This window comes from Temnothorax longispinosus, chromosome 3 (genome assembly GCF_030848805.1).
Source record: "Temnothorax longispinosus isolate EJ_2023e chromosome 3, Tlon_JGU_v1, whole genome shotgun sequence".
In the NCBI taxonomy this organism is placed as follows: Eukaryota; Metazoa; Arthropoda; class Insecta; order Hymenoptera; family Formicidae; genus Temnothorax; species Temnothorax longispinosus.
The window spans coordinates 21,547,395-21,560,289 of NC_092360.1; the positions used below are offsets into that span (position 1 = coordinate 21,547,395).

At 34.5% G+C, this 12,895-nt stretch overlaps 5 protein-coding genes across 7 annotated transcripts; 3 read left to right on the forward strand and 2 right to left on the reverse strand.

Annotated features, from left to right (window-relative positions):
- Positions 1-1,461: 1,461 nt before the first annotated feature.
- On the forward strand, positions 1,462-3,843 carry Josd (Josephin domain containing). The gene is made up of 4 exons (XM_071773339.1): positions 1,462-1,958; positions 2,192-2,406; positions 2,492-2,672; positions 2,764-3,843. The coding sequence occupies exons 1-4, from the start codon at positions 1,905-1,907 to the stop codon at positions 3,016-3,018; spliced, it is 705 nt and encodes a 234-aa protein (XP_071629440.1). The 5' UTR covers positions 1,462-1,904; the 3' UTR covers positions 3,019-3,843.
- Positions 3,782-6,559, reverse strand: LOC139809991 (probable cytosolic Fe-S cluster assembly factor AGAP009023). 3 transcript variants are annotated; one of them, XM_071773330.1, is made up of 9 exons: positions 6,544-6,559; positions 6,154-6,397; positions 5,946-6,063; positions 5,780-5,875; positions 5,549-5,701; positions 5,043-5,313; positions 4,721-4,969; positions 4,253-4,630; positions 3,782-4,171 (listed from the first exon to the last, which is right to left on the reverse strand). In XM_071773330.1, exons 3-9 carry the CDS (start codon positions 6,009-6,011, stop codon positions 3,930-3,932), a joined length of 1,455 nt encoding a protein of 484 aa, XP_071629431.1. In that variant the 5' UTR covers positions 6,012-6,063; positions 6,154-6,397; positions 6,544-6,559; the 3' UTR covers positions 3,782-3,929. The 3 variants fall into 3 exon arrangements, with proteins under 3 accessions (XP_071629431.1, XP_071629432.1, XP_071629433.1); XM_071773331.1 differs by lacking the exon at positions 6,544-6,559 and having other exon boundaries at positions 6,154-6,222; positions 6,326-6,537; XM_071773332.1 differs by lacking the exons at positions 5,780-5,875; positions 5,946-6,063; positions 6,154-6,397; positions 6,544-6,559 and having other exon boundaries at positions 5,043-5,198; positions 5,549-5,686.
- Positions 6,542-7,961, forward strand: LOC139809997 (dynein axonemal light chain 4). Its single transcript, XM_071773340.1, has 2 exons — positions 6,542-6,701; positions 7,180-7,961. The coding sequence occupies exons 1-2, from the start codon at positions 6,642-6,644 to the stop codon at positions 7,426-7,428; spliced, it is 309 nt and encodes a 102-aa protein (XP_071629441.1). The 5' UTR covers positions 6,542-6,641; the 3' UTR covers positions 7,429-7,961.
- Positions 7,576-8,829, reverse strand: LOC139810144 (dynein axonemal light chain 4-like; the record flags this gene model as incomplete). Its single annotated transcript, XM_071773458.1, has 3 exons — positions 8,228-8,829; positions 7,937-8,150; positions 7,576-7,709 (listed from the first exon to the last, which is right to left on the reverse strand). Coding segments are annotated over exons 1-3 (414 nt in total), but the record flags the coding sequence as incomplete, so codon positions are not given.
- A 154-nt stretch (positions 8,830-8,983) lies between these two features.
- On the forward strand, positions 8,984-12,151 carry LOC139809992 (protein phosphatase methylesterase 1). Its single transcript, XM_071773333.1, has 8 exons — positions 8,984-9,430; positions 9,553-9,745; positions 9,813-9,922; positions 10,665-10,898; positions 11,095-11,160; positions 11,258-11,586; positions 11,669-11,801; positions 11,956-12,151. The coding sequence occupies exons 1-8, from the start codon at positions 9,354-9,356 to the stop codon at positions 11,972-11,974; spliced, it is 1,161 nt and encodes a 386-aa protein (XP_071629434.1). The 5' UTR covers positions 8,984-9,353; the 3' UTR covers positions 11,975-12,151.
- The last annotated feature ends 744 nt before the right edge of the window (positions 12,152-12,895 follow it).

The following is a 12,895-nucleotide window of genomic DNA, read 5'->3' on the forward strand; positions in this document are numbered from 1 at the left end:
AATTAAAATTATATAATTTTTCTCTTTATTATCTTTTTCGTAGAGAGAGAAGTTGCTTTTCTTTCCACACTGAAAATGAAAAGTATAAGGTACTAAAAATGTACAGTTTTTGACATACCTATATTATAGATTTTCTCTACTGATTGAAACAGAAGAAAAATCTGTAATAAAATACAAATAATTAATAAAAAATTTCTCTGTACACAGATTACATCTGATCTAATACATTGAACTTGAGACAATTATATTAAAACGTAAGAATTTAATGAAATTTAATGTAACATTCCTGCATAAAACGTCTTATTCAAAAATATTGTTTCGTATTCACGAGATTTTGTCATGAATTCTGCTTTGCAACAATTTCGGATTGGATCACGGGTCAATACTTTTCAGTGCGATACTAGGAATAGAACGTGAAAATCTTGTATGCCTCTGAATCCAAAAACAATTAGCAGAAGTGAATCCTTTTTAAGGGGATGCTGGAGCCGTAGCCGAACTCGATCGGCGTCGGTAAAGAAGACCGGCGAACTATATCTGTCCTTGTATAGACAAAGATATAGACAAGGATAGCACGCTATATTGCACGCACACATACGCACGATGCACGTCGACATTATACTTTTATATTACGCTTCCAAATCTTGATTTGGAGGGTTTATCGATGTTTTTCTTGTTGTGCAATTCGGGGGAACTTGTTTTCGCGTTCGTACCAATGGTATATCTCTTATATGAAATACATCTTGTGACGAGCTGACAGCTCGCCGCAACTCGAGACGCCATATTGGGATAAAAGTAGGATAAGGAAATCTGTACTTCCGTAATTTTTTCTCGTTTTCTATATAAAATCAGAGTTTCCCCGAATCATTAATGAATGTACTGCAATTCTGGAGAAGGATTTTTGATTCTGTCAAATTAATACGACGCTACGTGCCGACAAAAAATGCCGGTAAAACAGACGGCTCCAGCATCCCCTTAATGCGAGAATTCGCATTTGTTTGAAGGTTATCGATTGCGATTGAATGCGAGGAATATTTTAAGCTAAAGTGAATTCTTGCGAACCAATACTTTTCAATCCCTTTCTTCGCATCAGAAAGCAGAATTTAAATTAATTCTTTTCAATCCGACATTTTATGCAGGGATAGCAAATGCCGGAAAAACAGAAAAAAAAACAAATTATAATCATATTTTATATTATTCAAAAAGTTTTAAATCTTTCCGCAAACTGTTATATATATCGGAAAAAAACCTTTTCTCTTCTCGGAAAGGAACCAAAAAATTGTGAACATAGCACGGAAGAGAACCACAAAATTGTGGACGTTACCACAAAATCGATATAGCACGGAAAAGAACCACAAAATCGTGGGCATTACCTACAGGATTCATGTTTCATGGACATTCATGGATATTGGCTACGTAGTTCGATGTCCACATTTTATAGACATAGAGGCGCTTCAAAATAAAGTAACAGCTGAATTGGGCTAAATCGCGCCCATGGTCGCTCTCAAGACTTCTCTGATTCTCTTTGCTTCTGCACTTCTGCGTGCTTTCGAGTTTTCGTAACTACAACTGTGTGGCCGTATCAATCGAAGTCTTTTGACACACAGAATTTGTGGCCACTGCTTCCCTGCATTCCTGCGATTGTCGTCGCTGTCAGCTGTCGTCAGTCGTATGCGCTTTTCGTCAAATCCGGATGACATGTATCGCATGTTCGGCGAGCATTGATCAATTTACAATAGCTGGGGATGGTCGTGAGTTGTTGAAGTGCCGTTGACGGTTCAAGCCCGGCGGCCTGCTGATGATCATTCGCTATTAAACACAATTTTCTAAAGGTTTCCTCGAAAAGCACCGGCAGAGATCGATCACGCTTTCATACAGACGGGTGGGAAAGGAACTATGTAGTTGCGATGGTTGCGAGCACAGCGACTGATATGACTGGATCTATATATCATGAACGACAAGTAACTTGTTAATGTTGTTGCATCCTTTCTGTAGATTGTCTTTAGGTTGCACATATATTGCGTAGAAAATTCCGTCACCGTAAACAATGCGAAGTAATTGTCAATAGAATATTGATGGTTGAAGATATCTGCACTATTTTGAAAAGAGAAGATGCTTATTTATTTATTTATTTATTTTTTTTCCAAGTTAATCTATTTCGTACCCTTCACCAAAATTACAAACTGAATTGTAGGTGAAGGAGCTGTGTGCGTTACACGCGTTGAACAACTTGTTTCAAGAGCGTGGCTTTAGCAAACAGGAATTAGATCAGATCTGCTATAGTTTAAGTCCCGATGTGTGGATCAATCCTCATAAATCGCTACTAGGACTTGGCAACTATGACATTAACGTTATTATGGCCGCTCTCCAGAGAAGAGGACGCGAGGCTGTATGGTTCGACAAACGTAGGTCCGTACGTTCATCGGTATCGTGAAAAGTATGAGCATGCAATTTATAATTGTATATGTTCATTAAATTATTCCTTCTATCTCAGGGATCCCAAGTGTCTTTGTTTAGACAACATTGAGGGTTTTATACTGAATGTCCCAACTGAATATAAACTAGGTTTTGTGCTACTTCCTTTGAAGCGACGTCATTGGATTGCTCTGAAAAAGATACACGGTGCCTTTTATAATCTTGATTCGAAACTGGACTCGCCGCAGTTAATAGGAAAGGTTATTACAATACAATGAAATTTGGCGAAAGATATAAAGGTATTTCCATATATTTTATATGTCGTATTAATTGTATTTTTTCTGACATCAGGACAACGACTTACTCATATATCTAAAGGATCAGATAGATAGCAAGGAGAAGGAACTATTCCTTGTTGTTTCTAGAGAGATCGATAGCAATCAAGGATGGTTAATAGATACATGTGAAAATAAAGATGACAATAACATGGATCATGATTCTATTAGGTATATTGAGGACGGATATCCGGATATAGATTTGAAAAAGTCCGAGTCTAAGGAAATGAATGAAAACGAGGAATTCCTAGATAACAAAAATTCTAGATAATTGGGGCCACATGCACCACGCTCCACTTAATTATTTATTTATTCATTCCCTTGTTGCAAATTTAAGGAAGGATGATTATAATTGTCGCGAGAAAAGACTTGGAATTATACAGGAACAAAAGAGAACGAAAGATAGAGCAGATAACGGAAATTACACATAATAAATGTTTCACTGAGCATTTTACTATAATGCTTTCATTTATATCTATGTGTTAACACAAGTGGTATTTTTATTTATTTATTTATTTTTATTTTACTAGAGAATTATTCGTATATTATGTATATTACATACTACTTGTGACATATGCGTAACAACGCATTTTAAGAAATAACGTATGTAAGATATATAGTGTTGTATTTAAAATGAAAATATTGCTTTTATTAAAAGTTAACGTGCATAAGAAGAGAACTCGTATTTAAACAATAGCTACTCATATGAATTGAAAGGTTATTAATGTGTATATCTATATTCTATCGTGATATTATTTATATGTGATAATCATATCTGTCATTTTAAAAAGCTTGTATAAATAAACACACTTGTAATATGAAATTGTTACAATACATTTTAGGTACAATCTCACGATTCTTTTTACACAATAAATATACTTGTAATTTGTTTCATAATGTAATTTATTCTGTATATATAGGACAGTGTTAAGCAGACATTATTATTTATATTATAAGAGCGTAAAATTTATTTATATCACGTGCTGGCATATATTTAAGTTGTGGCTTTAAGTAAGCATCAAATAATTGACTAATGATAATTTATTTATTTTTATTGTTGTGTACCGCAAAAAAATAAAGTTAATCAGCCAATGAACCTATTGTACAAAATATACATAATATATATCATACAAGTAATAACGTCGTCATTGTTATAGCAGTAGATATAACGTCATTGTTACATCACCACTTTATTGCGAGCGCTGTATTCATTTTTTGTATTTCGTGGTATTGTGTATTGAAATACGCGCTAACTTTATCTGTATCCTCTCCTCCCAGCCAAGTTTTGTATAGATTCTGCACCACTTTGTTTTCTTCAGGTTTGCTTAGCGGAAGTTTACGATACATATTTTCTAATGTTGTTGCGAGTTCTCGGGGTTGAACGTTTCCGTCGGGTCTTACTTGTGCTCCTCCGTTTAAGCAACCTGATGATAATAATAATAATAATCACATTAAAAAATTTACTTACAACATTAGTGCATTATTTTAAGCAAAACAATAATTACCACACGGGCATGCCATAATTTCGACGTAGTCGTAAACGCATTTGCCCCTTTTCATTTTCTGAACTATATTCTGTATATTCCTGAATCCATTAATAATAGCAAATTTTAATAACACTTGATCGTTTCTTTTCAATTCAGCTTCCTGGAAGTCGGGATTTCTAAGATTTTTTACATCTACTGTAACATTGTCTTCGTCAAAAAGATTCTTCGCCGCGTAACGAAAGATGAAGTCCGCGTAACCACCTGACCCCGAGCCACTATGACCCCACAATCTACTCGCAATTTCTTCACTGTAGAAACCAAATGGTTGTTTAATTTCACCTTCGTCGATTTCGTTTAATACTAAACCGTCTTGACTCAGCATCTGTTCCAATTCGACTGAAAGACACAAAGTTGATACCATAATTTACACTTCAATTTTTATAATTCTAAATATAGTTATATAAAAATATGAATATATGTATATACTTGATGTTATGACACAGTCTACGTCTCTCGTCTTTCTTTGCTGATTGTAAAAGTCTTCTCTGGAAGCTTCCAACTTCTTGTCATAGCAGGGCATTACAGTTACATGGTACATCTGTTCTGGTGACAGACCCATAGTTTCAGCTAAATGGTACTTTACTAATGATCCCATAATTTGTTGGGGTGATTTTGTGACACTTATGTGTGGCAATATAAAATTTCCGTGAGTTTTTTCGGCATAACATACCCAACCTGTCACGGAAATAAGAACATTACAAATTTCTTGAATCGATCATTCATTTTCATGAACAAATATTCGTCTTACCTGGACACGAAGAGGACAACATTGGTAACTGATTTTTTATGCCTTCTTTACTGGCTTTATAACGTTCGACGAATTCTTTGGCAGCTTCTAATAAAACAAAATCGTCAGCCACCGTCATATCTAATACCGCATCAGCTCCCAATCGATAGAAAAATCCTGCCAATTTACAGAGAGTTTGCTCAGGGGTAAGTTCATAACGCTGTGCCAGTGACAACACAGGTTGCACCGATAGACTTACTACTATATATTTGGAATCTGTACTTCCTACGTTCTACAAAAGTACAAAAAGTATTATGGTTAAGAAATCAAATAAATGAAGAATATATCTTGTAATTTTGTATATCTCACTATCAAAGATAAATATCAATCTGTAAAAGAATTAATAATTAATACCGCTATCTTCAATTCTCTAAGTATCGTTACAAATATCTGAATCATATAAAATCTCTTTACTTTTATATATAAATTAGAAACCTTTATACATTGTAGTAACATTTATTCTTTACCTGTTGAGCTACTTTCTCCTGGAACACCCTGAGCAGTTCTTCTTGACTTTGTTGCGTAACTAGCACGCTCTCAGCAGATGTGATACATCCACTGCAAGCTAAACAGTCGGCAAGTGTGATCTCAACTTTTTGTAATTTTTCCGGTTGCCTTGTCTGCATGGTAAAGCAAACTTGAGTAGAATGTTTTAAGCTGGAAATATATTTCAGCAAATAAATATTGCAGACACTTACTTCATTCAGCGCCAAATGGGCATTATCCGCTTGTATTTTTATCTTCGCACCTGTCTTGCTTTTGCTCGCCTGCATCTCTATAGGTTTAATGCATTCCTGTAACAATTGTAATTAAAAGCAGCGCATGGAGATTGGATCTAATCCAGAATGACGTCGATCATCATACCTGCGATGGAGTGATAAAATCATCCAGATTTGTAATCTGCAATGCTCCACTGAATCTTGATGCCATTTTTTTTCAAAATTTACTTCTTGCGTTCAGCTCTTAAGTATACAGATATTTTCTGTAAACATACATTATATAAAAGAAACTTACATACAAAATAATCTGTTTTTCTTTCATAAATACAAGTGTCATTTAATTAAATAAATACCTCTTATTTTTTAAAGGAGATATTAGGAATGCTCCTACAGTCGTAGATTATCTTTTACAATCTACAGATCTTCGTGAAATAATACAGCAACATTAATATAACAGTAAAAATGAAGAGATTCTCAGCATTAATAAATATTAATGTCAACGTTGGAATTTAACCTCTTCACTACCTTTGGAATATAAATGGCTCACTGAATTTCGAAATTTCTGTAAATGAATTCTCCGTATCGCGCAGTTCTGCGCTAAAACCAAAATTAACGGTTAAAAAGACATGCAGGAGGTGAGAGATATTTTCATCAAACTAGCGCAACACGATGTTCTTTATTGACAAGTAGGTAATTTATGAAATCATGACAATGTGCTCCCATGTCACAAATGACTCACTGACCTGCGCCTGAGACACCGCAACCGTTCCAGCGTGCACTGTGCAGGAGTAGTCGTGTTAGCATCGTCAGAGGGGCGCGATTTGCTTATAAAATTGCAACAATGACGGAAGTGAGGAAGGACGATGTTGTAAAAATTCTTCACACCTACCCGTTTTGCAGAGTAAGTAAAATACGCTGCCGTATTTCATTGTGATTTATCGTACGGATTTGCGCTGCGTAAGTATATGCGAATGTGACGTTTGATCAATACGGAAGCGTGTGCGTTTCGCTACGCGTTCATTGAATCGACGCCGCTGATTTAAAAATCAAAATTACGCGCATTTTTTATTTCAAATGAATGCCGATTTGTTGTCGAATTTGGTTTAGCATTCTGTTTATATCCGTTCTATTTATGAATAATTATTCCCTCATATTGCTTTGCATAAAAGCCTATAATATTTCTATAATTTGATTTAGCATAATATGTAGTAATACCTAAAAATTATTTTATGTAAAATGCGTATGAAACCTTGGAGAAATTATATTTGCCATTGCAAAAATTATCCAACTCGAAATAAATATACATTTATATGTATATGCATACGCGAGTTGTTTACATTATTGGAATTCTTTTAACAATTTTCAATGTCCATTTGCAGAAATGTGATATGTCTGATGAGATGAAGCAAGAGGCGATGGAATTATGTGTGACTGCGGCAGAAAAGTACGCAGACAACTATGAAAGCGTGTCTCGGATGATCAAGGAGACAATGGATAAGAAATTCGGTGCGTCGTGGCACACGGTTGTTGGAGAAGGCTACGGCTTTGAAATAACTTATCAGTTGAAGCACCTCCTGTACATGTACTGTGCCGGCAATTTGGCAATATGCATATGGAAATCGGCATAGTAACGGTTCGCTTGGCACCTATTTATTTATTTTTAATGTATTTATTTATGTACTTATATACATGCATATATATATGCGTTCGACTGTATATGTAAAATCATTTTTATGTATGTGTGCGAAGCATGTATGCAAACTGTTACGAGAAAAGAGAAAGAACGTTTGTAACATCTCATAAGTGTGGGTCCAATCTGTGTTTAATTGTAAGAGTCCAATATCTTTGTTATCATAGTTAAACACATTAACATATTGGAAACAAAACTGATGATGATAATCCGATTCAGCTATATCAAATAAAATACAACAATTAATGGAAATACTTTTCGGTACAGATTATTGAATTATTTATAAATAATATATTATTTAAGGAGCAATTTGATATACAGTATTATATAATATATATTTAAAAAATTCATATACATGACAGTATTCGAAAGTACATATTTATCTTTTACATTTAAAATTCGTCAAAAACCTGTAACCGTCCTCCATACAAGAACTGCTATGTTACCTCCAATAAACATATGTAACAGTGATTTTTCTTGATGTGTAGTTGCACACGCGTAAGCTTCCCCGACGACCACTTGGAATGGAGGCCCAAATTTTTTATCCAGACTATCCTTGATCATGCGAGCTGCGTGCTCGTAATTCTCCGAATATTTTTCCACAGCGGTGACACAGGTCTCCATGGCTTCCTGCTTCATATCCTCCGGCATGTCACTGTACTAGGAAGAATCTTTGTCGTAATTAAAATTGATATATCTTAATTCGAACATAAATATTATAAATTAGATCAATTTACCTTACATAATGGATATGTATGAACCATCAAAGCTGCAACATCCTTCTTTACCTCCCCAGCCCACATTTTACAGAAGTGTCTCAATTATTTTATCGTATGTTGCATATAACAGCAAAACTATATTATTTGTGTTTTTAATATCCGATAAGATTTATATATTCAGTATATTTGGTTATATTAAATGTACATTTAAACAAATGAACGTATGACACTATGCATTGAAATTTTCAAGTGTATGCAAAGAGTACTGCATGAATTGAACAATATATATAACTTTATATATTATATAATAATATAAAATTAAGCTAAATTGAAATTTTAATATATATATAATATATATATAAAAATTTTAATTTAGTTTAATTTTTCCCAACCGCTATACAAATTGTTATCGATTTAATTTATATAATTGCCCCAGAGAGTGAGAAATTTGATCAAAGATATGTTAAATGTCAAACTTCGATAGCCTGATAATAGTATTAATAGAAAATAAATTAATTAATCTTGAGGTCTTGTAACAAAGAAAATGATCTCAAACATATATAAAAATTGTATATTTTCTTTCTTTCTCGCAGGTATAGAAAGGTTATAAACACTTCCCTCCTCGGACCTTGACGGAGTTTCGGATCGTACTGAAACGCGGGATTTTTAAGGCGTTCCAAAACTCATCGGAATAAGTCTTCGTCTACTAATGTATATCGTGTATATTGACGTTTATTCAAGAAATAATTTAAGAAAGCTCGGTGATGCTGTTGCTCGAGGTAGAATCAGTTTTACCGAAAGTCGTAGGATCGAGTGTAACATTTAGGAGAAGTAATAAGGAAAAGAGGGAGAAAGAATAGAAAAAAAAACTCGTTTCCGCCATTTGTGCTCCGTTCGCGTCGACGTGCGTCGTGCGATAGTGTTGAGTCTCGTGTCCTCGACCGTTCCTTTCACCGGCGGGCCCGTTAACGTCGTACGTCGTACGCTTCTCACGCTTCTTTTTTCTGCCTCTCGTATATACGCGCGACCGTGCATCGCGAAGTGCTCCTTCCTTTGCATATATGACTGCGACCGAAGGCGAGTGCGAGAAGCGTTCCCGACACGACATCACCGACGGCATCACCGACGTCTGCGACACGTTAACATGTCTGCCCTTCAAAAGTCAATTTTGAAATCCAAATTACCACCGTCGGCGGTCAACTTCTCGGCGTTGAACTCCAGGTTCGTGTGACATCCCTCCATGAAAAAAATCATCATGGGATTTTAGATTAATAAGTCGAAGGAAGTTGCTGTGAAATCAATATACAAAAATGTCTTTTCTCTCTCTCTCTTTTTTTTTAAAGACTTGGTAAGTCGAGGGGAGCCCAACGAAGGAGGGACTACGAGCCGGTGCAGTGGAATTCGTACTTTGATCATTCCAAGGATGTGCCGGTGGGAGAGAATGTTTTTCACGTTTACATCAAGGGCACTGAGGGACCGTTATTAGTTTTGTTACACGGTGGTGGTTTCAGTGGTTTAACATGGGCAGAACTTACAGTGAGTATCGTCTACGATTGCCAGTAAACATGCTGGGAAAGAGATTAATCCGCGTTATGAATTTTAGAAATCGATTATGACAATGGTGTTATGCAGAGTCATGGCTATTGATCTTAGGGGTCACGGAGACACTCACACCACAGAGGATGAGGACTTGTCGGCAGATACTTTAGCATCGTAAGTAAAATGTACATTAAATTTTTTTTGCACTTTAATTATACATTTCAGAACGTATTTCAACCCCTAAGGTGCCTCTTTACGTTAACACTCGATCGGCTCGACGCTCATTTTCAGTGAGCAAAAATCTTCAGAAATAATATTTATATTTTATATATTCGTAAAATCTTACTACTTGAAAATAATTAATATTTTACGTATTTTGAAGCCTATTTTATATATATATATATATATTATATATATATATTATATATATATATTATTTTTGAAGATTTTTGCTCGCTGAAAATAAGCGTCGAGCGTCAATGTAAAATGGCACCTTTAAATGTATGTACAGCTTTGCATATATGGGAAGCAATTTTTTGCTGCTTTGTGTACTTTTCCTTATGAAGTTCAAACACGTGGCTTTGTATATCCGTAAATGATCTTTTTTTACCCTTTTTTTCCTTTCCTTGAGAGGGTTCAACTCAGTAAAGAATTTTTTAAATATCTTTTTTAGAATTCCTTAATCAGTCATTATTTATTTAAAAAATAGAGTTCTACAAAAAATTGTGTATTTAAGGATTAATCTTAATGATAAATTTGTTAAAAACTTTCTTTAAATATATAAAAAAGTTTGTAAGGTTGTACATATCTATAACGCGGCTCATAAAATTTTTTTCATTTTTTAAGTATATCATTTGATCAGTTGATATAAAATCTTATATCTTTGCCACCTTTGATAAATTTTTTTCTCATCCAGGGATGTTGCAGCTGTTATAGATGCAATTGCACATGATGTTCCGATAATTCTTGTCGGTCATAGCATGGGTGGTGCGATAGCTGTAAGAGCAGCTCCGCTAATTCCAAATTTATATGGATTAGGAGTTATAGACGTCGTAGAGGGCACGGCAATGGATGCATTAGCCTCTATGCAAAGTTTCTTAAGATCCCGGCCGTCTAGTTTCAGCACCATACCTCAGGCTATAGAGTGGTGGTTAGTATTTCTTATGCTTTTAATACATTTATTATTGTATCGTAACAAGTGTGCTTTTTAAACAATTTTTTTGCTACTTGAAAGTAACTTAATTTGATTCTTAATGATAATTTAGTTCTTTAGTCACTTCATTTTTATATATAGACAAAATAAAGTTTCCAAATAGAATTAAACAAGTTTTAATTAATGTTTTCAGCGTTCGTGGCGGACAAATTCGGAATCTACAATCGGCAAAGGTTTCGGTTCCTGGGCAGATAAAGAAGTTAGTGAGTTCTTAAGGAGGATACTTAGGCTTTTATAATACTTTTATATTGATATTAAAATAAATCGAGTCATATGCAACACACGTGCCATTTCAGCATTGAAACTGGCAAATTAGCAACTCATGATATTGACTCAGTGCCAACCCAATACAACACTGAATCTAATCCAGAACCAGTTATACCACGAGATGATATTATCCAAGAGGAAGAGTCAGTCAGCATGCCACCGCCGCCACCTGCGTCTTCTGCTGTCACTACTAATAGAAAGTATGTCTGGAGAATAGATTTGGCAAAAACGGAACAGCATTGGTTCAGCTGGTTTAAGGGTTTATCGACGGCATTCTTGAATGTCTCTGCACCGAAAATGTTGTTGTTAGCTGGAGTCGATAGATTAGATCGCGAACTCACTGTAGGACAAATGCAAGGTATATAATTTTCAATGCTGACGATGCATAATTTTTGTGTAATATTTTAATAAAATAATTCCTTGCTTTCCCATGAAAATAGGTAAATTCCAAATGCAAGTATTGCCCGCTTGTGGGCACGCTGTTCATGAAGACGTCCCGGATAAAGTAGCGGAAGCTATTGCTACGTTTATGGTCAGGCACAAGTTCGCAGAACCAGCGTCAGATTTTCCACGGTAAGCTAAAGTGCTCCTCTATCTTCGCATTCACTGCAATTTCATCGATATTGACATTGTGATGTTTGTAAAGTTCATAGTTTCTATATTTTTCATGATTTTACGATTTTTGTTTCTAATTTTGTGAAAACTATATAATTTATGATTGTTTCAGGACTTTTCTGGCTTGTTAAGAAGAGAATTAAACAGTTGTAATGTAAACGAATAAAATAATGTGGTTTTCTTTTAATTAGTTAATAATAATTTTATTTATTTCAAGAGATTATAACCATCAAATATAGAAATATATATCATACATGTGTAAATAAAGATATTTATCTTGATGAGAAAAATAAATTTGTTCTTATGTATGTATATATTCTTCCTTTAACAAACTTCAAGTTTATTAAATTTTGATTTTTCTTGTCAGTATAATCTCACGCACAGACATCGCGATCACTCGAAGTATTTATATCTTCAATATTAATTTTTTTCCTGTTTCTCTCTAGCACTCATGATTTATCAATCATTTTTAATATAACTGGATACAATTTATTACATATGATTTATTATAAAAAATAATATAGACATTTATGAAAAACAATGTTACTTTTATGAGAGGAAACATGTTTATATGTATGTATATGTATATCTATATTTTATTAAAAATTGTACTTATATTCTATACTCTGTTCAATGAGAGAATATGGATGGATCGAAAACTCGTCCGTTTCGCGCAGATCTCCGTCCACCACAAATATCTACTTCATAGACAACAGACATCTGTGGATTAATATATGATGGACAAATTTCAACATTGTCAATTCATTATTCATTACACTAAAAATTTATATAAAATCGAGGTATTATGTACCAATAAAGGTAGCAGTGTAGTCTATTGGTAAAGATTGTAATCATAAAAATCTGGGCTCGAGTCCATTCTGTGATCATGGGAATTTTAATATTCTAAACTGCCCTTTCGCATGAGAAATTAACGAAGAGGGGAGGACTTGCCTTTCGAAAAGACATTAAATCATTGGTCCAAAATATAGCTGAAAATTGATAGGTGTATCTCCTATTTGTCACCATGCCAAGGTGCTGTGGGCTAATCACCC

Bases quoted from the DNA above. Each gene is read 5' to 3' on its own strand.
- Josd (XM_071773339.1), top strand. From the start codon at position 1,905: ATGGTTGCGAGCACAGCGACTGATATGACTGGATCTATATATCATGAA. The intron at 2,407-2,491 runs GTCCGTACGTTC...CTTCTATCTCAG, and splicing joins GTATGGTTCGACAAACGTAG to GGATCCCAAGTGTCTTTGTT. The intron at 2,673-2,763 runs GTTATTACAATA...TTCTGACATCAG, and splicing joins CGCCGCAGTTAATAGGAAAG to GACAACGACTTACTCATATA.
- LOC139809991 (XM_071773330.1), bottom strand. From the start codon at position 6,011: ATGGCATCAAGATTCAGTGGAGCATTGCAGATTACAAATCTGGATGAT. The intron at 4,970-5,042 runs GTAAGACGAATA...TTTCCGTGACAG, and splicing joins GTTGTCCTCTTCGTGTCCAG to GTTGGGTATGTTATGCCGAA. The intron at 4,631-4,720 runs GTATATACATAT...TGTGTCTTTCAG, and splicing joins AGACTGTGTCATAACATCAA to TCGAATTGGAACAGATGCTG.
- LOC139809997 (XM_071773340.1), top strand. From the start codon at position 6,642: ATGACGGAAGTGAGGAAGGACGATGTTGTAAAAATTCTTCACACCTAC. The intron at 6,702-7,179 runs GTAAGTAAAATA...GTCCATTTGCAG, and splicing joins ACACCTACCCGTTTTGCAGA to AAATGTGATATGTCTGATGA.
- LOC139809992 (XM_071773333.1), top strand. From the start codon at position 9,354: ATGTCTGCCCTTCAAAAGTCAATTTTGAAATCCAAATTACCACCGTCG. The intron at 9,431-9,552 runs GTTCGTGTGACA...TTTTTTTTAAAG, and splicing joins TTCTCGGCGTTGAACTCCAG to ACTTGGTAAGTCGAGGGGAG. The intron at 9,923-10,664 runs GTAAGTAAAATG...TTTCTCATCCAG, and splicing joins TCGGCAGATACTTTAGCATC to GGATGTTGCAGCTGTTATAG.